This window comes from Denticeps clupeoides, chromosome 10 (assembly GCF_900700375.1).
Source record: "Denticeps clupeoides chromosome 10, fDenClu1.1, whole genome shotgun sequence".
Taxonomy (NCBI): Eukaryota; Metazoa; Chordata; class Actinopteri; order Clupeiformes; family Denticipitidae; genus Denticeps; species Denticeps clupeoides.
This window is the reverse complement of record NC_041716.1, coordinates 19439944-19466148: the sequence shown is the minus strand read 5'-3', so window position 1 is coordinate 19466148 and position 26205 is coordinate 19439944. Positions and strand designations below refer to the sequence as shown.

At 43.4% G+C, this 26205-nt stretch overlaps 1 protein-coding gene across 1 annotated transcript in view; it reads right to left on the bottom strand.

Moving 5' to 3' along the window:
• Window positions 1-26205, bottom strand: part of samd10b (sterile alpha motif domain containing 10b) — a 45619-nt gene that overhangs the window by 5942 nt on the left and 13472 nt on the right. Inside the window, exons 2-4 of the mRNA XM_028994838.1 lie at window positions 22168-22346; window positions 9467-9635; window positions 465-605 (exon numbers count right to left, since the gene is read on the bottom strand). Coding sequence (XP_028850671.1) covers window positions 465-605; window positions 9467-9635; window positions 22168-22346 — 489 coding nt within the window. The remainder of the gene's footprint in view (window positions 1-464; window positions 606-9466; window positions 9636-22167; window positions 22347-26205) is intronic.

Here is a 26205-nt window from a genome sequence, read left to right as displayed (position 1 = left end):
GCGATTCTGAGAAATACTGGATGCCTGAATAACACAATAATTTCCATTTTAAGAAAACAGAAGCAAAGATGGTAGTATTGGGCCACAGTCCATCAATGCTTGAAGGAAAACAGGGAAGTAAAAAAGAAGAAAACACTGAAGTTCTCTCAATGTGATGATACAAACAGGTGGTAGTAGCCCAGTGGGTAACACACTCACCTATGAACCAGAAGACCCAGGTTCAAATCCCACTTACTACCATTGTGTCCCTGAGCAAGACACTTAACCCTGAGTGTTTCCAGGGGGACTGTCCCTGTCACTACTAATTGTAATTGTTCTAGTAAGTGGACTGACCAGTGTCTTACCTGGTTGCCTGGGTAACACATCTCAGTACCAGCGTACCCAAAAAGCTGCCCTGTGTTCAATCATCTTCAGAGTTTCTCAGATACTGAGAGCAGAGCTGAAATCTCTGTACAGATCCTCACCTCGGCTGAGAAGCTGCAGATTGCGCACCTCCTCCCGGACCTGTAACTGGAGAACCTGCTGTAGAACCTCCTGTCTGAGTGTCTCCTGCAGGATACCCATCCTTTCCAGCTTCTCTCCATTCAGTCTGAGCAGAGCCCGACCTGCCAAAGACAAAAGAAGAACAAGAACACACTGATATTGTGAGTTTAGGGAAGCAGTCATGTCATGTAATGGACCTGTTCCCATCCATTCACACCTAGCATTGGAATAAGTCTCTGTACGTGTCTTTAATGATCACTTTTGATCAAATCTAACTTTTCTGCTCTATATGCAAATAAACACTGATATAAATACCAGATGCACAGATCTTTTTTTTTTTAAACAGGGGAGGCGATTATTAATGTTAAATTCATATGCAAGTCATTACATTACGTTTCATCATATTAATATTTCTTATCGTTTATCCAAAATGATTTACAGACAAGGACTACCGTGGGGCAGAAAACTTATTTGGCAGCCACTGATTGTGCAAATGCAAAAATATGTATCAGTCGTCCTGCCAAAAACTCCAAAGCATAATGTTTCTACAACCATGCTTCACAGTGGACATGGTGTTCTTCAGATGCAACTCAGCATTTTTCCCCATCCAAACACGACTTCTATTTTGGTCTCATCTGACCACATGACATTCTCAATCCTCCTCTGGGTCATCCAGATGGTCTAACTTTAAATGGGCCTGGACACGTGCTGGCTGAAGCAGGGGACCTCTCGAGCACAGCAGGATTTTAATCCATGATGACTTTGCAGGCAATGGTGGCGGTTGGAATCTAAATGTTTGAAGGTGTGGACAGGTGTCTTTTATACAGATAATGACTTCAAACAGGTGCCATTAATACATGTAACAAGTGAAGGATAGAAGAGCTTTTTTAAAGAAGTAACAGGTCTGTGAGGCCAGAATTCTTGCTTATTTAAAAATCAAACAATGTGATTTACTGGATTTGTTTTCTACATTCTGTTTCTCACAGTTGAAGTGTACCTATGATGAAAATCACAAAATCACTTTTTAAGTGGAACAACTTGCACAATTGGTGGCTGCCAAATACTTTTCGTAACTGAGAGGTACAACTAAATTTAAAGTGCATGATGTTGAAAACTGTAGTAACCCAAACAAATGAGTGATGTAAGTGTGAGGAAGTAAGAAATTAAGAGAGGAAGAGATGTGTTCTGGAAATGCTTGAAGCGGAAGCCACAAGATACTTCAGTGCAAGAAATCATTTGCAAATGAGGTGTCATGCTGCCCTTCATGACCTGTAAATGTGGTCTGAACAACCAGGTCACTGCCGTTTGGCAGTGTTAAAATGAATGTTAAAGGCAGATCTGAACATTGTCTTTGGGTCAGTTGACAGTCCGATGGCAGAGGTGAGGATGAGAGTATAAACTGTTAGCCACTTAAAAGCAGGTTGAACCAGGCTACTAAATTCATTGAAAATGGTCTTTTAAATCAAGATGTCTGAAGTGTAGTGGTTGAACATGCTTTATGAATTGTAACAGTTTTTTATAGCAGCCGTAATAAAAAATTGTGAAGCAGCAGTCAAAAAGAAGGATGCAGCCGGCCGAGCAGGAAACACTTCTTCACAAACTTCTTGTATAAGTGACCTGTTGGATTTAAAGACTCCCATGATTTTCACCACCGCTCCTCCCTCTGTCATTAAGTTAACGACTGTGAAGAGGCTAAATGACATGCATGCCGTCACAGCTGTGTGTTTTTACTCGACGGCGAAGTGTTAAACAGATGAATCCGTTCGTGCTCAGCAAGCTTTTGCCCTCGTACAGCATTTCAGTGGCTGAATGAATATTATCTGTCGTGTGTGGGTGTACGTTGAACAGAGAACCGAGAGTTTAAACCGAAAGTCTACGTAGTCAAGTGTGCTCAAGTGGCAGTATGTGACTTTGAAGGATGACAAGAGAGTGCCGGAATGCAGGGTATGAACAAAAATAATGAGGTTGGGGTAGCAGAATTTCCTTTCTGTAAGATGCTATGAGACTGAATAACCTGGTATCATGACTATGATGATAAAGAGCATTTGAAATATTTTGGAAACCATTAGTTGAATTACTTGTTGTTTAAATGTTGTTTAAATTAGTTTTTTGTAACTGAGTATGTTCATACTTACTTTTTTGGTTAGTTATGTGATCGCTTATTTAATGGTTTTGTTCTTGTCTAAACTTCAGACTGTCATTGTTTACATTTCGTTTTTTGGTGCTATGGCATGTAGAAAAAAATGTATCAGGCTATTATGACTTTTGGATTATTCCTGTTCTCTCAAGTAACATACCACTTTGATCTAATAACACCAGATTTTTTATTTAATACGGGTGTGTATTTACAAGGATACGTATCAAGATACATGGGTCACGATACGATTATATCATGATATATTGTGATGCTGTATTGCGATATTCTATAGTTCACTGAAAAAGTAAAAATAGTGCTGAAATACAGTGGTGGCCTAGCGGTTAAGGAAGCGGCCCGTAATCAGAAGGTTGCCGGTTCGAATCCAGATCCGCCAAGGTACCACTGAGGTGCCACTGAGCAAAGCACCGTCCCCACACACTGCTCCCCGGGCGCTGGTCATGGCTGCCCACTGCTCACTTAGGGTGATGGGTTAAATGCAGAGGACAAATTTCACTGTGTGCACCGTGTGCTGTGCTGCTGTGTATCACATGTGACAATCACTTCACTTTTAAAAAAAGATACTGTGATTGGAATGTCATGTGTTGCATTTTAACTTTGCCTGAAATGCCAGGCAGTACTTCATAGTACCCAGCTGTACAGCGCCATCTACAGGAGCGGAGGTTGTAGTCGCACGCTGATTCTCATTCCTGCCGAAATCACTAAAGAAAACACTCCACAGCACCACCTGGTGGACTAAATTTGTCTACAATCGATAAAATATTCATATTTGATGTCCCTGTATCAATACAATATCGCCCCATAAAAATACTGTGATATATTGCTTTATCGATATTTTCTAACACCCCAATGATTTAAGAATCTTTATTTGTTAACCCATGTGGTCTGTGCAGCTGCATATCACTGCATGCATTCTGTAATAACAGTCCAAAAAATATGTCTCTGACAGCAGGCTTTGGATTTGACCAGATTTTTACAACTCTTGCATTTTGCTAAATCTTTGCTTTGTACTTTTTCCTAGTTTGGACAAGAAATCAGTCCTAAATTTGATTTGCAATGCTCTTAAAACAATCTTAAATCTATTAGGTCGGAACCTTCACAAACCCTGGACACCAGTCTGTGCTTTTATTTTTGTCTCATCCCTATTGGCTATGATGATTTCTGAATAAACCTCTTTGTTTGAATAGCCATCTGAGTTTCATTTGTGAAGCATTTCCTTCACATGGCTCTTCGCTTCGGTCCCCTGTTAATGTTGGAAGCTTATCCTTCAAACATGTACAGCATAGGGGGATTTATCATCCCCGACCCCCAACGCTCCAGAGGTCCATGCTGTAATTAGCCACATAAATCAGGCTGATCGTATCCCAAATAAACACACGTTATCATTCCACCACCCTCCCCATCATGTGGACACGCATTCTGAAATTCTGAAATAAAGCCCCATGTGCTGTTTATGTAATGGGAGCACATTAACTGTCATTACCGTGGGCCTGTTATTCGCAGTCGTACGGTTTTAAAACCAACAACCAATCAGGCCCTGGCAGCGCAAAAATACTCGACCTTGGACAGACCAGCTGCTGACATCGCCCTACAGCCTGGCTGCGACTCGCCGCTCCCCCTTGCCCATGAAATATTAATGACCTTAATAAACTGTCAGATGTGATTTTTTTTTTTATTCCTGTGAATATGAGGCAGGGAGATGGGCGGAGGGCTTGGTAATAACCATTTAACATATGAGTAGGAGTAAAAGGCAGGCGAACTCCACCTTTAAGAAAACATTCTGTGGCATTGACGGGAGTTTTCCAGAAGAAACACAAGGACGCAGCTGACGGCGGTACGGGTCAGTTCCTGCCCTGAGCTGCCCGGGCTGCATCTGGGTGTATGACTACATGTGCTGCATGAGGATGCATCCAACCAACACACCCAGAAGAGCATGCACATACACACGAATGCCAATGAAAAAAGCTGTCACGTGGGGACAACTCCACAAATTGACTCAGGTTTTTAGGGCTTTCAGTATCTCCCTATATTATAACATGTACATTTCATTTGCCTTTCTATTATACTTTCTCCCTTGAACAATTTCCTTTCTTACCCTCAGGATACAAAATTGCCATGGCTTCTGGCAGCATTCAAATGCCTTATCAGGTAGTGCTTACCTCGTGAATAGTTTTTCCAGCTTTTCTTGTCACTGATGTACTGTGAGGATAATCTGGATGATCTCTTTTTTATATTTAACTGGATTTAACATCACCAAAATACAGCACAACAAAGTCAGCAAATAAATCGAATGATTTAAAACTATTTTAACCATATAACTGGAACACCAGACTGACTTTATGAAACACTGCTGGTGGGATGTGCTGAGCTGGAACGTGGCGTATCCTGGGGTTCTCTTTAATTTGCCCCCTCCCCAACTTTCATCTTCACCTCAGTATGCCTCATGTTTGTATTTTCTGGTTCTGCCGCGGTTATCACTGGACTCCTGCGGTTTGTTCAGTAGGGTGGTGTGGAGTTGTGGGAAATGAGGTTTGGGTTGTTCACAGGCTGCATTTGGAATCATATATCTCCTTACTTCTAGCTGCATGGCGACCATTTCTAATCACATGTTGTTAATGGTCACACTGGTGCTATCAGGAATAGAGTCGGGATTGAACTCGACATCTGATTGGTAGAGGGAATTTCTTTAAAGCAGCTGTTGCGCTGTGCATTCATTTGCACATGATGAAAAATGATGAGCTCACGGCAGCTTTATAGAGGATCAGGTTTACAGCCAGGAGGTGCAAGCGAGGGAGAGCGGGAGAGGGTGAAATCTGAAAAGCAGACGGAGCGAGTAGAGAGCGGTCAGGATGGACATGCGGCTCTCAGAACAGGGGCGGCAGAAGGGCACACGGGTTTCTCAGAAGCCTGTAGAGGAACTTGCTTCTTGGCCATCCGAGTGTTACATCTGCTCTATAAATGTCTCTACCTGCAACACAACAGCTAATCCTGCTAATGCTTCAATGGGAAAAAAAATCATTCAGAATCATACAAAAATGTGAATTCTAGAATGTTTTTGACATATTATAGAGAATCTGTGGTATTTTTGTCGAGGGACTGGGAATTTCTTGCCAGACCTCGGTGCACCGCAAGTCTTGGAACGTTTTTCATTGCTTGGCAGGATTCGGAAATAACAGAGTCGCCATAACTCACATAGTGAGAACGTCTTTAGGAACATTTTACAAATGGTCTGGGAAGACTATCTTGGAAGCTGCACACAGAACAGAGAAATCCTGGTTCCCAGAAGCCCCTGTGACCCGAGGACCAGGCCAGATTTCAGACTCCACGAGCACAAACGCACCGACTACAGCTGACCTACATTCTGATCGATGCGACCGCTCCCCAGCCTCCTGTTATGAGCAGGAATGGCAGAAATGGCTCTGGGCTTCTTCTGCAGAACAATAGCCTGACAAACAGCGAGGTTACGCGTGATAACCGATACGTGTTTCTGCAATCACCCCCAGGGCGGCTCAACCCCCCCCACCCCTCTTAAAGGACGGGAATCCGTTCCACTGTGGCCTACTTTCTTTATGGCTTGTTTACAGCCATGCTGTAATTTCCTCTTGCATTTATGGATTCCATGTGCAGCACATACAGACCTCTTGCAAAAAAAAAAAAAACAGAATTGGATGCCTGGTTTTACTGTGCTTCGGTTATATTTTTTAACCACTGCTTTGCAGGGAGGACTGTAAAAGATCTCATTTCACATAATGGATGGCATCGATTTTCATTACGACTTTGCACAGCTCTGCTGAACAGGCACTAGAGCACCACACAGGGTTACTGTTTTAATACCCATTTTTGGGTTGAAATCTTATTGATTTCTGGTGTCTTTTTTTGAAACTGCAATTCAACATTCTCATCATAAAAACAGCCTGTGGGCTCTTCATAGCCTGCAGTTATCCAAATCTTCAGATTTTGTCAGGATTCGAATGTTACCTGGCACTCCGGGGTACCTGATTTTCCTATATTTATAATAAATGTTATAGATTGTTATAAATCGTTATAAATGTTCCTGCGTGTTTCTACATGTGTGCGCATTGTCTGTGTCACCCAGATAAAATAAGAGAACTTTATTGATCCCTAGGCAAATTCTTTCATCACTAACATGCAATAAGAGGAATAAAGATTAAGACAATAAATACTGTTAATTTAACTTAAAATGTATATAATGACTACAATGCATATATAAATTACTGAAAACAGTAATCTAATTCTATCCATCCTGCTCATCATGAAAAAATGTAGTATAATGTTAACATCTGCAATCATGAAACATGCACAGAAACTGTTGTTTCTATATAGAGGAGCCAGTCAGTATGGCCTTGTCTGGAAAGGGACGATTCGGCTCCTGTGGGTACAACAGAACAGGGCTGTGACACGTGAGCCTAATAAAGAACGAGAATAAAAATCCTTTCTGAGGAAAGAAGGGATGCGTTCAGCCTCATAGCACATAACTACATCAACCAACCTAGCAAAGCCCCGCAGCTCCCACCCACCCATTTCCCACCGCAGCCCTCAGAAAGACTTTCTCTGACAACACAGCCGCCCTTCATCCTTTGTGTACAAGCAGACAGCGGAGATGAATAGAGCCCAAATCAATTCCCCCTAGACTGACTTAACATGCTGCTTAGTAATTGCCTGCAGATAGTGATAGAAAAGTTAAATTAATCATTTTGGGAAAAAAAAATCTGCCTCATTTGGCGCTGAGACACTTTCTATCGGTACACCTTAAAAAAATAATTATTGAGAGTAATGGAATAAAGCAGTGTAAAATCCTTTAAAAACAGGTCCGATCTGGAGTTAAAGGTCATTTTGGTGGAGGGTGAGAAATGAGCTCTGGTGGCGTTTCTGGCCCTGAGGGAAACCGCTGCTGTAATTTCTGACACGTTTCAGTGATAAATCTGAAGCTGGCCATGTTGACCGCCTGCTTCGCGTCTGGCTTCAGTTTAAACGCTGGAAGCCAGAGTGCCACCACTGACCCTGGAAACCGAGGCCGCTCTGAAGGTGATGCTCGGCTGAATGCCCAGATATCAAGGCCAGTGGTTCAGGTATGACAGCTCCATGACTCGGGTGGCTGCTCTGAAAAAAAACCAAGATGGATGGATGGATGCAGAAGCAAATAAGAAAGAGAAAGAGGGTTCATGGTTCAAAGGAAGCGACAGAACAAGAAAACCACTGGGTCTTCATCAGACACATAAATAAGAAGGAAAAAAATGATTTACAGGAACACTATATTATTATAGTAATTGAATATACATGACAGTGAGAATATTGCATACTATCATACACACTGGTACATTTATATTTGTTCCAGTGCAGCACACAGTGTCCACAAATGTCATGTTCTTGTCCTCAAATGGAAGCACAAAAAATTGTACCATGAAGTACATGCAAAACATTTTAGAACCAACACAACATAAAAACAATAAGAGGTACATCCGCTCTGCTGTGTCAAATGCAGGTGACATGTCTCTACACCAGTGCAGCCACAACGTAACAGCTCAGGGGACGCTAAGTGGTCGTGACACAGGGTGCAAGAACGGCAGTAGCCCAGTGAGACACTCTCCTATGAACCAGGAGACCACAATCCCACTCCCTGAACAAGACACTTAACCCTGAGTGTCTCCAGGGGTACTGTCCCTGTAACTACTGATTGTAAATGCCATAAACGTCCATGAACAACCCTGCACTATGGCTTTAAAATGTGTAACTACCCACGATCTCACAGTGGATACAAAAAATCTGACAATTATATTTAATGGATCAGTTGACAGCACAACTACAGTTGAAGACTCACATCTTTGAAAGAAGATGGAGACCAGTTCAAAGCCTTGTTGGATAGTCCACTTATGTCTCTTTTAAGTTTATATTTTTGCTTGAAGTTTGTCTATTTTTTCCTGTAATTATATATATATTTTTTTATTTGAGAGCTTTTTTGTTTGTATTCATGTTGATTGTTGTTAATAAAAGTAAAAAAAATAAGTGTAACTATCCCGAAACCAAACCTTAAACTTTTCAATATTATGTGTATGAACCTTTTTTCTTAGTCAAGGACAGGCAAAATGTCACCAAACTGAAAATAAAATTCACAGCATATAACACACACACACACACACACACACACACACACACACACACACACACAGTGTCAGATCTGTTTAGCACCAGAAACACTGCAGTAAATTCCAACCACACACAGGGAACAAATAATAATGAATGTTTAGCCTGAGTGAGAACACCAGTCATATGAGAAATTAAAAGAAAGAAGCTTTATTGGCCAAGCGGCTGGTGGCTGGCGAATGGCGCGACGATTCGTGCGCAGTGACTCACGCTTTCTCCTCCCAGATTCGTCTGGAGCAAAAAAGCATGGCTTTCCCACAGTTCTGACCGAATTCTTCCAATATATTTTGGAGATCTGAGACTAAACCATTCCTTAAATCCTGCCATTCAAAAGAGCTCAGCGGCTAAGGTGTGAGTCTAGAAGTTGAAATTGCTTCTGACTTTGTTTTTACGGTTAAGCTTTCGCTTTTGTGTGAGCGTTAGGCATCCCATTCACACATTGAGGGGCCAAATGGCTTCGGATATATATTTTGTTATATTTTTGGTGTGTGTTCGCATTTTATTCCTGCAGCCACACCAACCAACTTTGTCTTTTGGCCTGACTTAATGCCTGTTTAAGAAAAGGCAGCATAAGATGCCACCCAAATCACACCCCATCAGGACAGAGCTTCAATGCCCACCTGACTTCAGACGTTCTGATCTAGGTAAGAGAGGAAACCTACGCACCTGTGATGGCGTGATGCGAGAAGGCTTCCACGTAGGTCAGGTAGTTGTGTGGACAGTGCTTCTTCAGCCACTTGCACACGTCCTGCTGTGTCCACAGCACCACCGGCTTGGACAGGCTGGAGAGCGTCGGGCTGGTGTGATACACTGCAAACGCTTCTCCCGGCCGTAGCTGGAAAAATACAAGCCCCCCGTTAGCAACGTACTCCACCTGATTAGAAGAACAGCAAGTGCAGAATGATAATTCATTTCAAACGTGAGACGAAAGGGGAAATTATGATTCTGAAACACATTTCACAAGGTAATTTGTTTCATAGCGGTTCACACATGCTCATCATGGACATGGTAGTGACCTGGCCTTTCAATGATTTCTGTTCCTCTTCTGGGGTGGAATGATTGTACAACTTAATTTCTTTTAAAAACGGCAGAAAGTACATCGTTTTAAACGAACACAGCAACGTTTCACAGCATCTGCAGTACTATCCAGGTGTGCAAAGGCCTCTGAGAAGAATTTCTTCGCTACTTTGAGACCAGTCACAGTAGTTTTACGCCTGCTCTGCCTCAGCCCCACCCGCCAGAGTCGCCGGGTTTCTGTTTCCAATTAGGCACTGAGTTAACTTGATTTCTGTCATTACTTGGCTAGGTAATGTATGGGATGGACACGTTAACCAGGGGCGTGGCCACATGGCAGGGTGGCATATCAGATTTCCACGGGGGCTGGTGCCACTCTGGCCACCCCTACCAGAGCTCATCAGTTGGTCCGATTAGAGTAGCGTTTCAAAGTCTGACGCCTCTTTATGTTGTGTTTAGTGATGTTGATGTGTCAAGTTAACATAGTGCTTGTCTGGGTTTTTGAGGTTATTAAACATTTGTTATGTCGCAGGCGTCCTACATGCATACCCGTGCCAGTAATACGGCGTGAAAAGCTGCATTCTGCCCCCTGCAGGCATGATAAAATAGTGTGCTGTGCTGTATATCACAATGACAATCACTTCAATTTCATATAAACCTGAGCTGCTCCTGTCATCATTCCTACACCCAGGCGGCAAAATTACTGTTTTAATAAAACAATTGAGAAATACTATTGATGGGTAAAATGAAAGGGAGCTAGCTGTTGTTCATCATTCACTTTTCAAATCACCGAGAAGCTCTCAGAAGGAAACTGTACGGGCAGCAGCCGCACTTCAGGCCACAACAATCCACTGCGAGTTGCGAGAACTACCGACAACAGATCACTACATGTGTTCCATCAGTAGGCACGGTCGTACGATGATGCCCCTTACATAACACACATTTGTCTAAGAGCTCAGCCTGTATTGCATGCTGTCTAAATGACATGCTATAATCTGATAATCCGATGCTGCACCAGACTGCAAGACTGTTGCCATGTCACGGCACGTCGGTGGTTGAGTCTCCATCAAGTGCAATATGGCACGGCCCACGATATTCACTAACAACAAGGAACATCCCGCGGAGAAGCTGCTGTGTCTCATCGGCCATGCGCAAATAGCACAGTATACACACTGTCCTCAATGTCTAGAATCAGTGGCACACATGGCTGAATGTCTTAATAAATTACAAAGTTATGGTTATGGAAGTAACTCATGCAGTTTCATGCCTGAGGAAAACAAATACTCTTTCCGGGCCTGTGCAGGCATTTTTGCTTTAAGAGTGTTAATTGAAAATAGCCTCATTGCCATGCTTCAGTGTGCACACTGTCCTCTAATTACACACACACACACACTCGATAATGAGCTCAAACCATTTTTAATCACCAGAATTTATGTCCCTATCAATTGTTAATTAGGGTAGAGCCTTGGGACATCTTAAGGAGGTCCTTGTTTGTGCAGCTGGTTTAAAAACTATATCATAGAGTATTAACGATATCATATCATATCATAGTGTGAATATCATAACATAGTGTGAATAAACAGAAAACCTAATGCAGCTGCATGGAATCCCACCTGGAACGCCTGTTTCAGTATTATGAACTGTTCACTCAGTAAATCAAATAATGATATTCCAGTCGTTTGTGGGAGGTCAATTAAAATAAATGATAGCAGCTTGGTCAAATGTCACCTAGGGGCAAAAAATTGATGGATCAGGGTAAATCTTTTCTTAATGTCATCAGCATGGGTCACGGTCAGGAATGAAACTGCATCGGATGAGGTGACCTTTCCTGCTCATGCCTCTGGGTCATTGTGTGGAACTCTCACCTCAAGGATCCGAGCAACTCAACTATTTGGGGTAGTGACAATGACCGTCTCCTTCATTTATCCCTGATAAATTCCCAGCTAGAATTTACTTTGGAAGCAGTCTTTACAAGTGATGTTAAACTGCACAAATATAAGGAGAGTTCATGAGGATAAATCAAAGGTTTTTTAATACATAAGGCAGCGGATGAACACATGGCAAAGACAGGCTGGCAAGTATAATCCAATAGAAGAGGTAAAAAAAAGTTCATGCTGGTTGTGACAGGAAGGTGTCAGAACACACAGTGCCTACATGTTCTTTGTTAAATGCTACTCTTTCACTGCCTGTGTTCCCTGTTTGCACTTTATGTAGCACAGTTGGTCTGTGTCGCACACCTGCACTTTATGTCAGTATGTAACTTTGTTTAATTGTCTAAAAGTTACATGTAACACCAGGAAACTTTGTATGTAGTTGAAATACCAATAAAGCTCAACTTGAACTTACTATGGACACATGGCGTGTCAGTGGGTGTAGTAAGGGGGGGGTGGTAGCCTAGTGGGTAACACACTCGCCTATGAACCAGAAGACCCAGGTTCAATTCCCACTTACTACCATTGTGTCCCTGAGCAAGACACTTAACCCTAAGTTGCTCCAGGGGGGACTGTCCCTGTAACTCCTGATTGTAAGTCGCTCTGGATAAGGGCGTCTGATAAATGCTGTTCAGGTGAAAGTGAAGAATTGCACCATATTACAATATGAGCAATATTAGAAGGAATCCTGCTCTGATGAATCAGATAAAGCATCTGCTCCTGACAGCTGGGTGCCATCTACTACCACATAGCTTCAGAGTCCATGTTTTGATGGATCAGGGCTATTTTGTTGGGGCAATTGTGGCCTAGTGTGTACAAAAGCAGAGTCTTAATTGAAGGGTTGCGGGTTCAAATCACAATCACTTCACTTTCGGTAATCAAAGAGTAACTTATTCCTAGATGGCTGGTGTTAATGTTATGGCTGACCATTCACTTTTATAGACCCAGACCTATACTGGTCAGCAGGCCACTACAGAACCATATATTAGGTTTTGTTCCATTAGTAGAACATAAACTCAGCACAGTGCTACGTGTTCATTCAGACTTGAAGTACAATAATAAAAAAAAGCTATGGCAATGGTGCATGATGGTTGATGTGAAAGGCATCAGTCTGCATTAGGAAATGTTCTGTTCCTTGAATCTGTTCCTTGCCTTGGCTCTAAAACAGGTGCAAATGCAAATCATGCTTCTCCCGTTATTGTACCTCGGGCAGAAGAAGTAACTTTGACTGCTGGGATATATTTCATAGGAGAGCCGGCGCAGGATAAAATACTCCTTTATCCTGACCTCCACTCTTGGCTCTCTTTCTTTTGCTACTGTTTTGGGGGGAAAGTGGATCATGAACTGAAGCAGCACTTCTACTGTATTATTTTCTAGTACAGGTTGTGCCTTGTACTGTTCAGTACTGTTCATTGGACAGTTTTGGAAGGAACCTGTACACAAAAACTATATGTGTGTGTGTCTGTGTGTTTGTGTGTGTGTGTGTGAAAGTGAAGTGATTGTCTTTGTGAAACACTGCAGCACAGCACACGGTGCACACATGTCCTATGCTTTTAACCCATTACCCTTGTCGAGCAGTGGGCAGCCATGACAGGTGCCCGGAGAGCAGTGTGTGGGCCACTTCCTTAACCGCTACAGTACATGTATTTGTATATGTATTTATATGAGCTCACTGACCACCAGAGCCAGATTAAAATTCATTTTGTCTTCTTTACAGAAGTGGCGCTGTACTCAGATCAGGTTGACACAGTCACAGCACCTCTTTTTAACGAGAATTTTCATAACGCCTACAGAAAATGACCAAGCAACGTCATTATGATGTAATCAAAACTACATCCATGCAGAATCGTCCAAGTCTGCAACATGATGCATCTATTAAGCAGCAAAAATTATGCAGAAAATAAACAAAATCCCTATTACAAATCAAGCCATGTGGTGTAGAGTGATGGTGTAGAGTGATACAAATGTCACACCACTGTATGTTGTAGTTTAATAGATTAATAGATTTTAATAGATTTATTTTGCTCAATTTCCCCCCAGACAATAAACTAAATAAATATTTCTTATCAGTGTGTACATTTGTTTTTTTTTTCTGACTGCCTCAAGGTAATAATCGTATGGCCTTATCTGTAAACATTTTGTAGTTTGACCACCGTCCCTTATTTGCCAAGAGATGGTGGGTGCACTCAACCTTGATCTTTAATGAAGTTCCATTTATAGCACTTAACCACTAATAACTGTCTATGGTACGTCTGTAAACGACTGGACGGTATCATTTTCAATTCCATTAAAACCTTTATCTTATTGATCCGACTCGCTTCTGCTGTGTGAAGACGGGTTCTGCCTGACGGAGGCTGGCATGAGTTTGGTGATTGAGGAGCCACCCGGACCCACGTGGACGCGCAAAATGATGAGTCTCCGACTCCTCCGTGAGTAATGGCTTCTATCTTTCTCTGGGAAAGCAGACTGAGGAGAGGAAATAAGGAACTAGAGAGAGTCTGCTCCCATTCACCAACCTCCCCATCCCCCCTCCTGGCCATCCATCAGAGAATATTGTGTCCCCCATCCCCCGCCAGCTCGGGCTCGCAATAAGCAATCACCCTTGAACCCCTGAGACCTACTTCTGTCCAACTGGAGACAGGCAGCCATTAATAACGCACCAGGGACGTAGCCTGGTAGGGGAAGAGGGTTTTGGCATGGGGGATGGAGGGAGGTGACCACAAATCTGGGTTAAATCGTCCACCACTACCTTCGGCCGCGTGTGTTTTTAACACATCCGGACGCCACACACGTCGGGGTTTTTACACTGAGGTTATGTGATGAAAGATGTCAGGATGTCAGAACGCATCTTGCTTGTCATTTCGGGATACAGGGAGGCAGATGGGACAGCGGGATGCCTTAAAATCCTCTCCTTCGCTTAAAGTGCTTTTTGGTTAATCGATCTTGCAAACTCTGATCTCTGATGTTAACATTAAAGTGTTTCAGATGAAAGTTAAAAAATGTGCTGCTAAGGAATTATAAATGAGAAAATAAAAAAGAAAAGCCCACCCAGTTCAACTCTGATAAAGCTCTTCCTGGCCTGTAGCCTTCCTCCATCTTCCTCCTCTCCCTCATCGAGCCGCATGACCTTGTTGTTGGCTGCTCTGCCGTTCCCCTGAGAGCTGAGTCAGGGTTAGTACTGAGGTCTGGGAGTCTGATGGATCCTTAAAATTCCCCCTCCCATTCCCACGGACTCACAGATACACCCCTGTCTCCGAGCAGTTTGGCTGTCCCCCCAGTCGGCCTCTAATTGCACCCCCTCTCCACCGTCTTTGTCAAAGAGGTCGAGCCAATTAGTGTCCAGGACAGCATATGTTACTGTTGTGGCAGCCATGCTGCTGCTCTCTCCATCTCCTTTGTTTTGTATTTCCCTGGCGTATTTTTTTTTGGCGTCGCAGTGACATCAGATGTAACCCTGATGTTGCTCCACTCCCTGTGCTTTCCCATCTCTGTTGTTCTCGTCTAATTTCTTCCACGGCCCCTCTCTCTGTCGCCCCTCCTTGCCCATCGGTGCCCTTCAAGTCGTCTTTTTCAATTGTGCCTTCATAATCTCTGTGTAGTACCCAGGAGGCTGTGACAAACCTGAGTTACAGCCTCCTTCATGTGTCCTCATCCACTGCGGTATTCATTCGGCCCAGCCCGCTCTACGGCCTTAGGCTCCCTCCCAGGTAGCCTCTCCAAGGGGCTTCCACGCCTGAAAAGTCCCATTATCTCTCCCAAGCCAGGGACCAGGAGACTTGATGCATGAGAAGGCCGATTGGATTTGCTGTCTGTGTGACTAGAGTGTGAGTGTGACTGGAACAGGTGTCAGGATGAAAAACTCCGGCACCACACACTCAACGCTGTCCCCACAACACTGCTTAGGGGACGAATTGAGCTGTTTTGGCCTTGTATTCGGTTGGCACTTGCTAACACTGCTAATAAACATCCGAAGCATTCATGATCTGAATAGAATTACTTTAAACATAAGATTCTAAGAAGCAGGATTCACCAGGAATGTGTCAGGCAGGGATAAAAACCATATAGAAGAACAGGATCAGTGGTTATGGAGGTTAGCCTGTTGTTATATGTCCAACTGTAAAATGAAAAAATGATTTTATTTGTCTTTGTGATACACTGCAGCACAGAACACGGTGACACAACAAAATGTGTGAAAGACACCCGGGGAGCAGTGTGTGGGGACCGTGCTTTGCTCAGTGGCACCTTGTCAGTACAGGATTTGAACCTGCAAAAGTCTGCTCCATTACCTGCTAGGCCACCACTGCCCCAGCCAGTTTGTTTTACAGTGTGTACAGCTGTGGATGACATTGTACAAAGCTGTACGTTTGCACATCACACGGAAAAAAGCACAAATGCTGCAAAACCACCATTCTGAACCGGGTCTAGCTAAGACAAGATAAGAAACGTGAGCCTGCTGTTTGATCCTCATTGTGACATTTTGATTAAAGCGCGTCACAATTACTCTATTGTGGAAAAAGGGCTGTAATATTTCACCTTTAAACCCTGTAATTTAACCAGCTCATGTCTATTGATCAAATCAGATCAACTCTGGTTTCTGTCCTCCTAATAAATCTAGTTTACGGTGGAGTCACCTCCACCGTGTGACCTCTTTTACAATCGTCTCAAGACCATGTCCAGTACCAAACCAAACATGCAGACAGACGCTTTAATTGAAGTATTCTGACTTTCCACAACACATTAAATGTACTAGGTCCGGACTAACGGCTCCAAAATATCCCCCGGAGTCTGTAATTGGCGAAGGCTGGACGGGCCGTAACGATTTCATAATCTCTAGTTTCCTGAAAATTGTTTCTCTTGCGCAAAGAGGATCAACACCGCGTAACTGTAATGAGGAAGCTAACGCAATCACGGGTGCCATCTCCTCTACCCACAAGCCTTTGCAATTCAAATCAGGGCTCTGGCAAAATGAAGGCTGTGTGGTGAATGCTAAGACCTGCCTCGCCCGTCGTTCCTCATATGCAAAGAGCGTTCATTTTACCGCTTTCATTTTCCTCCCTTCTTCCCTCTCCCACCTTCCTGCTCTCTTTATTAATCGGATGAGTTTGAAAAAAGCACACACTCAAGAAAAAAGGATCAGCTACCCATTTAGTGTTTGTTCAGCTTTTTCGAATGCAAACTACAGCCTGAAAATGATTTTTTTAAATATACCTCTTATAAAGCTGCTACTGACTCCACATGCAATTAACTGCTATTGTCTCAGTGGCAGCTTCGACAAGTCATGAGAGGGCTGGTTCAGTGGGAGCTGTGATTTGATGTGGAACTTTAGTTCTTCCTTTGATGTAATGGTTTTCACTTGCTGGCCTTTTTATTAGACACGCCTGTGCTGGAGGTCCACTGTGTATGCACATTTCCTTTATGATCCAGAAGGACTCCATGGGGGGGTCAGAGGTTTTAGATAACCAGAAGTGGGGCAACCAACACAAACATCTCACGTAATAGTCCCCAACTCAAATAAAATCAGGAGAGTTAAGCTCTAAAACTGAACATTAAATGGTTGGTTGCTGATAGACTGAAATGCTTGTAACCACACACTGCCAGTCAAATGTTTTTACACACCAACTCATTTATTGGCCTTTCTTACTTTTTTCTCTGACTATTTAAGACTCAGAGAGGTGAAATATGAAATTTGAGTTAATGTAAAGGAAAGCAACACTTGTAAACCATGCAGAATATTTTAAACTCAGGAAACATTTACTGTGAAACCAAATTTAACACTCGTCTTCTCACAACCACCTTAAGTTAGGGGTGGTATGGGGTGGTAGTAGCCTAGTGGGTAACACACTCGCCCATGAACCAGAAGACCCAGGTTCAAATCCCACTTACTACCATTGTGTCCCTGAGCAAGACACTTAACCCTAAGTTGCTCCAGGGGGGGACTGTCCCTGTAACCACTGATTGTAAGTCGCTCTGGATAAGGGCGTTTGATAAATGCTGTAAATGTAAATGTTAGACCAGTAGGATGCTGGGGGATGAGTTTTGTATTCGACAGACATTACTGGCTGTCAATTGGATTTTCTCTTACTTATTAAAGAAAAACTAAGAAATCTGCACATTTTCAAAGTCATGTATGTCTGTGGTTTTTCTTTTGCTGCTTCCAATAAATTGTGAAAATGCAAAATAATATATCCGCTCTTCCACTCGCTGTGAATTTGACAGCAAGCCAATTTTTTAAATAAAAGTAAAAAAATGGAAAGACAAGGAATAATTTAATATCTAATAATATATATATAAATAATTTAATCAGAAAATGATTGAGAAACACTGGGTTAGAAAATGGGTATGGTTTTCCAACAGTCCTGAAAGAGTTCCTTGTTGCTGATTTTCCTTCACGACAGCAGAGCACAGGTAAAAAGAGGCGACTCTGAAGAATCTGATTCATCAAACATACATCGCTTTCTTCTGTTTAATGAAAGCAAAATTTTACAGTATTAAATTCCCTCTGTCATAGTCTCCATAGCCTCCATCATAATGGTAATGCAGACACGCATAATCAAAGAGTACAAATGGTGTGTGTAGAGGGCGGCTGTTTCCAATAAAGTGGCATGTGGGCAGATATTAAATATTTTACACAATCGGGCTTCATCTCAGTATTATCTCAGATTTCAACAGCGTCGGCAGAAAAGGACGTTCATGTGTGCCATGGGGATGTTACAGTTTTTACCCTCATTATGAGTATGGCACTGCTTGTAATGGAGTTAGCTGCTCGCTGGAGACAGAGAGACAGATTATGGAAGCGCGTGTGCTTCAAAGCCCAAAGCTATCCATCACTAAACACAGGTAAGTAATTACATCTGGGAAATACAGGAGAAGCAATTGGATCGGAGCATGCATTAAATGTAGCCACGTCATATGCTGAAGTGATTCACTTTTTTCCATGATAATAAGGGTTCTGTGATTTATTATAAAGAACAAGGGCCTCACCAGTGTTATTGCAGAAATGGAGTGAAGTGTGATGATGAGCCTTTGAAATGAATGAAATGCCATCCGTTGACAAATCTATGCAAGTCGAATACTTAACAGTATGTGTGTTTTCTTGTATGTATATCTTAGTGGAGATCTCACAATGATAAAAGAAAATTCTATAAATGTGGGATATTTTGATGGTCCCAATAAAAAATGAATTCCACATATTAACTGGATTAATAACTGCGGTTACAGATTCTCAGAGGGTTATGGGTTTTAGAAAAGTACTGTTTGCTACACATTTTAAATACATATGCTCCAAAGTCATTACCGTTGTGCGTTTTGCAAATGATGTGCGTGTGTCTATGCTCACACATGGAAAACATCTGCGCCATCTCGGGAAGCCAAACGCCTCTCTATTTAAAGAGATTCTCAGAATGTCTGAGAGAGTGGAAGACAGCATCATTCCAGCCTCACGCCTTCACGGCAGTCTCCCGGAAAACAAGAAGCTTCCTGCATTTCCCATCACCACTGTAGCAGCCACATGTTTGGATGTTATGTTGTTGGAGCAGGAAGAAGGATGCTGGTACTACCGGTGATGCTCAATTATTTAAATGGAAAAAAGCCCACGTGAAAAGATGCAAACAAGACGCAATCAATTTCATTAAGTGAGCTTCATGGGCTTTTCATTATTCATTAGTCATTATTCAAATAGATTTTTGGATTAACAAATGTATCAATTACAAAATATGGCATTAGTAAGCTACATTTCAATGAACTGTGTTTTAATTTTAAAACGCTGAAATGAAAAATCACATTTCAAATTGAAAAATCTTTTACTTATTGATGACAGTTGAACATCACGGACACAGACTATGTGCCAGCGACCTTGATTGTGTAAAAAAAAACTGTTCCACAGAGGGAACTAACAAACAGGCCAGCCAGCCATCTGGGAAGGCAGGATAAAGATAGAGGATGGGAGAGAGAAACAGGGAAGGATCAAGAGGACAGAAGCTTGTTCCGATCCTATTTGTAGTGACCCTGTCTGGCTGCTGGAGCCCAAAAGCATTCAAGTATGAAAAAATAAGAACAGAAATATTGTCCCACATGACGAGAGGTGACTGGTGTAGACATATTTCATTGCAACAATGTAAAAAGCAAGTAAACAGGAATAGCAGGTCTTGTTCAGCCTTGTTCCATATTTTTTAATCGGACTGGACAAAGTTGGTCGACATCTTTCAGCCCAATTTATTTTCTACAGTTCGCCAGCAGTACAAAGTGGACAAAATTCTACATGGCCAACAAAACACGTATTTGTGAATACAGAAATATTTAATCACAACATTTATTTTGTGGATTGTCTCCTGTGAGTTACAAAAAATAAGTAAAAGCTCCATAGCACATCTCTCATATACAAACACAATCAAGTTAAATACTGATTAACAGTTTCAATATATTCACATGACAGTTGCGCAATCTGAAATGTTATTAAATCCACATAAGCTCCATTGAGGAACTGTCTGTGGTGCTGAAGTCTGGTGTTTATGGAGTTAAACCTTATTTTGGCCTTTAACAAGATTTGCCTAGACGTGAAAAGCTTGGGAAGTAGCACCATGCCTGTTAAGGATTTAGTGGGCCCAAAGTCCTTGAGGAGAAGCAGAGTTGGACCCGTCATAACCAGAGAATAGCATTTTCAGAACTCTGGTCACAGCGGTAAACCTGCCTGGATCTCAGGAAAAGGGCAGCGAGGCCAGAAAAGAAATTCTCTGGTCCACTTTTATTTCTTCTGCTGTAGCCTTTTGAACTTCACATTGATTCTGGAGGATGAAGACCAACGAGACCTGGCAGTGCCCTGCCACTCTTAGCGAATTCATTGATATTGGAATAAAATTTTAAAAAGATCATGTTTCCAGGGTTAGCATTGTTCCCTCTCTGCGACACTCTACAAACATGTTCCAGCAATGTTCCAAAATACAAGCAGCTTCCAAATGCTACCAGTCAGCCAGCTTTTGAACTGGTGTGGATCAGCCTTTGAGGATAATGTCTTCCAGTGAAGTCAACAGAGGTGGTGTCCTCTGGAAGACCTTTCTTTCCACAAAAACATCCCATTGGAGACATGCTGCGGGATTCTCTGTGCTAAGCCTCTTATGTGGAGCTCCCAGTCATCATCTGCCCTTTGCCTTTTGTTCCAGGCTGAGGTGGCTTGTGTATCGGTGTGGAGCTGGGTCAAGTCCAGCTATTAGTCCTATTCTTCTTCATGCCAAATGTCCCAGTGTGGGTCTGCACCCCTGGGTTAACCCCAATCGCCTTGCCGTTCAACAGCATTCACTCGCTACACACAGGGGGAGGAATTGGAACAGCACGTTTCCACTGTCTGATGCACTACAGTTTCTACCCCTGGGGATCGCTGCTGCTCCCACGACCTCAGATGATTAGCCTGGAGCTGCAGGACGTCCACAGTGTTTCATAAGAAATTGTGGATTCTCTGGGCTCGCCACAAAGAGCAGCTGACAGGAACCAACCCCGCAGCAAGTGGTAAGAGACCCAGCAACATCCAGGCACATGCAGACACCCTGCCGGAACCGTCCAACTCACGCTGGGGTTCTCAGTAATGAGCTCCCACTGTAAACCACAACGCAGACCGACATGCAGCTTCTCGGCAGGAAGCGAGAGAGAACCCCAGAAAGAGTTGAGGCTGAATTTTTGTCTCCAGCGAGGCTAGAGCGGACGTGTGGTTGTGTATGATTTAGCATGTTAAATGCTCACCAGATGCATGAAGAAGAAGGTGAAAATGCATCTTTTCCACAGGCCAAATGACACAGAGCGGGTAAAGTAGCACCATGCCTGTAAATCCCACTATATAGAAACATCGGTCAGATCAGATCAGTCATGCATTTTCAGAACTCTGGTCACAATAGCAAACCTGCCTAGACCTGAAGAAAAAGGAAATTAGGCCAGAGGAGAAATCCTCTGATTGTGTTGACTGATTGTGTTCTTGGAGATTGAAGACCAAACAAACCTGGCAACGCCCTGACAAAATTGTACAGTGAATTCACTGAATCGTGATGCAATTAAATGAAAATGAAAAATAAATAAATAACTACGTCTGTCTGTCAATGTTGATGTGTGCATCACAACTTTTAATCATCTGAACAGCAACTGTCAACTTCTAGAGGACAAAGTAAAAGTAGCAATGACAACGAAACATTGTTGGTATATATGGAAGATGTGCTAAAATTAAAAACAGGCTTCCTGTAAGTCTGCATTGTTGGTTTGGCAGCTCAGAGAAGACAAAAGAACTGCGTGGAGACTTGTCTTTGTATACAATGTAAATATGAATCAAAAATATATATTTGCGGTCACTCGGGCCCTTTACCGCTCATATAAGCAGCTTTCATAGCATTTGTACCTGTAACTAAATACAGAGTGATGTAAGTGTGTCTGTGTGCATTTGTATACCTGCAGAGCTTCTGTCCCCGGCTGTTGCAGCAGTTTGACCACCCTGCCGCCAGTGCTCCGTCCCCGGCCATCGTGCCAGGTCAGGTTGCCCCCAGCCTTCCGGGGCAACTGGTAGTTGAGCTCCTCGGCTGAGACGGTGTGCTCCAGACCAGTCCGGCAGAAACTGAAGCTGGACGCAGCTGTGGAAGGGGTGAGATGTGAGAACGGCGCACCTTGCAACCACAGAAACAGCGTTACGTGTTTAACATGTACAACGTACACAATGCACACTGTCGGTGGCAGACAAAAAAATGCACATAAAAAACATACAGCTTACAACAACCTGGAAAGACAAGCAACAAATCTGAAGAACGTAAACTACTACTTGGAAGCGAACGAGTAAGAATATTGACCGAATGCATTCATATCCAAACGCAGGCGAGTTAAGACGTACAGTGCACACCGGGAGAGGTGGTGCACCTACCCTTCTTCTTAGCTGAGCTGCCACACTGGCCGCAGACACACAGCATCAAGAGCCTAGTGTTGGTACAAACTCACACTGACACTCCTCTCAGGCCCCCACGTCTGCTTATTTACCCACCGAACCCCGACTGCGGTGTCTCTCCCTGTGCCGGGGTGAGTGGCAGCTGCCGTTCTAGGGGCGCGATAAGAAGGAGCATCCTGCAGGAGGGGAGATTCTGCTAATTCCCTTCAGAGTCCACAGAAAAAAGACACTTCACATAATGTCCTCACAAAGTAAAGAAAAACAGTATTAGCATTGGCCAACTGAGAGAGTAACCAAACAACCTGTTTCGTGTGCAACTGTGTGTGTGTGTGTGTGTGTGTACATGGTATGGTGTGAAAAGTGCTGTGTGCCGATCAATGCATTGATCGGCTAGACAACCACATGATCTGTTATCAGTGCAGTGCTCGTATGATGTACAGTCTGAGGTTACGACTCCTAATGAGGTTTCAGCCAATTATGACTCAATCATCGACCCCAAAAATGAGCTCGTGTACATTTTTAGGTTTTAAAAGATAACTTTAGTAGCCACTTCTCACTTCTCTGCTCTTCTCTCTAAATACTCCCGTCCTCCCCTCAGCCTCTTTACACAATCTCGACTGCTAATGTGATTACAGCACTTTCCCGCTGCAAAATATTTAATGAAGGGTTAAAGACGACACCAGCGCAGATCAGGCTTAGGGGAGGCAGCGAGGTAGAGCAGTTGGTGATAAATATTACATTATTCTCAGCTGGAGAAGAGCTGAGCTGCAGAAAGATGAAGTTGCCTTCATGGCTGCATATCCGACCCTTTAGATGAATTGCGTTGTGCTCTTCGTAGCTCCTGGGAAAACATGTGTAAGGTGCGGAGGAAGGAAAGAACACTTTCTGATCATCAGGGATAGAAAACCCTGGACGAGAAACCCTCGCCTTCCTCTCCTCCACTGTCTTCACACCCCTCCCCCCTTCGCTGTCAGTCAGCAGCATGAAAGGAGCTGAGCTTTTTAAAACACACAAGCCATCAATCTGAGCTGTCCGGCTTTTTCCTCCAATCCCGTTTCGGGAGCCGTCTGTTCGTTCACTCGTCAGTCAGTCATCATAAAGCCGACGGATTCCGACAGTTCACTCCTTTTCATAAGAACAAGTGTTAACAAGCGAAAGTTGTTCACTGCTTTTAAAATCCGGCAGGGATGGGAGTGCACAGCTGGGTTTTATCGGCCTTCCAGCCATATATTATTTTATATATATATATATCCAAATGTGAGCTATTCATGATCTCCATGCTTTGTCGCTCGTGTGCGGTGCATGTGTGTATCTCTTCTGCCAACATCAGTTCTGCACCTATTCTGGCTCCCCAGGCGGTTCCATTCTGTTCGACTCCACATTTTCCAGCTCCGGCATCCTTGAGATTGCTTGTAGCAAGATTTATAAAAGGCTGGGAAACAGACTTCTTCTCCGCCCTATCTCGTTCTCTCCCGACCCTGTCCTTCTGGAGGGTAGAACTGGCTGCTGTGCTCCTCTGCCCTGTCCGAGCTCTACTGCCCCCTAAAGCATGGACCTGACTTCTTGTAACCTGGAAAAGGCAGGAGGGCACGGCCACAGCCTGAAACCAGACGAGAAAGGCAGCCTCCCATCTGGACGTGTTCAAAGAGGTCCTTCTTTTTCAAAGTAATTAGTCTCCCAGTTAGACCGTCCCCATGTAAGCAATCTATGAACTCATCTATGGTGCACATTTCTATGTACAATCTCTCCTAATTTCAGTTCTTGGCTTGTCACGACAATAAGGTGGAACAGGGCAGTCTTGCCTTTTTATGGGATTTTTTATGGGAATTTGCAAAGTGCTTGGTAGCCTATACAAGCCTTAATTACAATTAACACTGTGACACGCCAGCCCTTTATTAATAAAAAGGCTCTTGACTGTGCAGATCACACGATTAGTGACGGCCATTTTCTTCAGATGAGCATGTCTCTTATCCCATCAGAGTGAGAATAGATCGACCCCTGGCCACTTCTCCCCCCACACAGAGAGGGAACATTCAGCACTGCAGCCTGTACTCACAGAACATCAGAGAGGGGGAAATGGAGGATGAGTGGATGAGAGGGATGGAACAGGTTGGAGCATGTTTTGCTCGAATCAGAGTTGTAAAACCTTGAGCCGGCAGGGGGGATTCATAGGGCGCACTGATAGCTGCCAGAGGGCATTAAACTGGTTGGATGCATGTAATGCAAAACTAACACGAACCTGCAGATACCGAGAGCCAGTGAAGCAGTCTGAGTCAAGTGCAAAGCCTGAAGCCCATCTTAGATGCTGTGCCACAACCCCAGATTAATCTACAATTCTGTCCAGGAAAGATTTTTTTTCGGCTATTCTACTAATTCAATTAGCCCCTGTTGTACAGGTACGGATCTTCTGCTAAAAGGTTGTTCCACCCCAAAAACCCTGGGCAGATTAGTCCAGCAATTCTGGGACAACTCATTCTCTTAAAATGGTTCACTGTAATTTGGTTGACTAACCTCCAGCCTTCACTTGTCTCCTCAAGGGCTGACTGGGAAGAGAATCCCAGCAAGCCCTCAGACACCCTCCTTTACAGAAAGTTTCAGCAGAACAGGAACTCTGTAACCTTCTTATGCTGCCCCAGGATTGCGAGCCACTGGTATTTCCTGGGATTTTTTATCCCAAAAAATAAATATTTAACACTAAAAGGATTTCATGCAGGATTTAAAAAAAAAAAACAGACCCTGCTAATCATAAAATGGCCTGAACTTCATCCGAAACGGGATTCCCAGTCCAGCTTCAGTAAATGATGTACATTCCAGAAAATACAGAACCTCCAGATGTCCCCATCTACCTGGCCAGAACAGCTGTCCCTTGGGGGACCCTGTAAACTCCCGGAACAAGGCGTGAAAGGGATACATATGACCTACTGGGAGGAAGCAGCAGCAGTCTGCAGAGTAAATAGATATATATAAAAAAATTGGGGTGACCTCGCCTATTTCTCTCATCCATTCAATTTTAACATGTCTCCCACTGGCGAGACTGTGACCTCCAGGACATTTCAGGGAAAATATTGGAATTCTGGATAGCTTCCCACAAGAAGCTAAATGTAAAACACAGGCAGACTTTTTAGAGGACTTGACGTGTCCTTCAGCAGGAAACTCAACATTCACAACAAGAACCGGGTCAGGAGATCTGTAATATTTTCTCCCCATATTTGCTAATTATCCCAATTTGTCAGGGCAGAGCGGCATGTAATTAGTGAAATCAGCCATTTCAGCTGATCTGACGCTTCGTGGTTCTTTTTTCTTTTTTTCAGCTCAAGGATGTTTGCAGCTCTTTTCTGGAGACGGCGACAGCAACTGACCTGACAGGGCCGAGGGAGGTGAAGAGGAGCTCATTATCGCCCCGACGAGTGGCAGCGGAGGAGAGGTTGATGCCCCTACAGCGCTCCCTTCAGCACACACACTTCACCTCTTAACAGGAAGTGGAAACACTGCAATACTGCCTTATCCTCTCGGCTTTGAATATTGACAGGTCAACACTTACTGACCTGCTCACA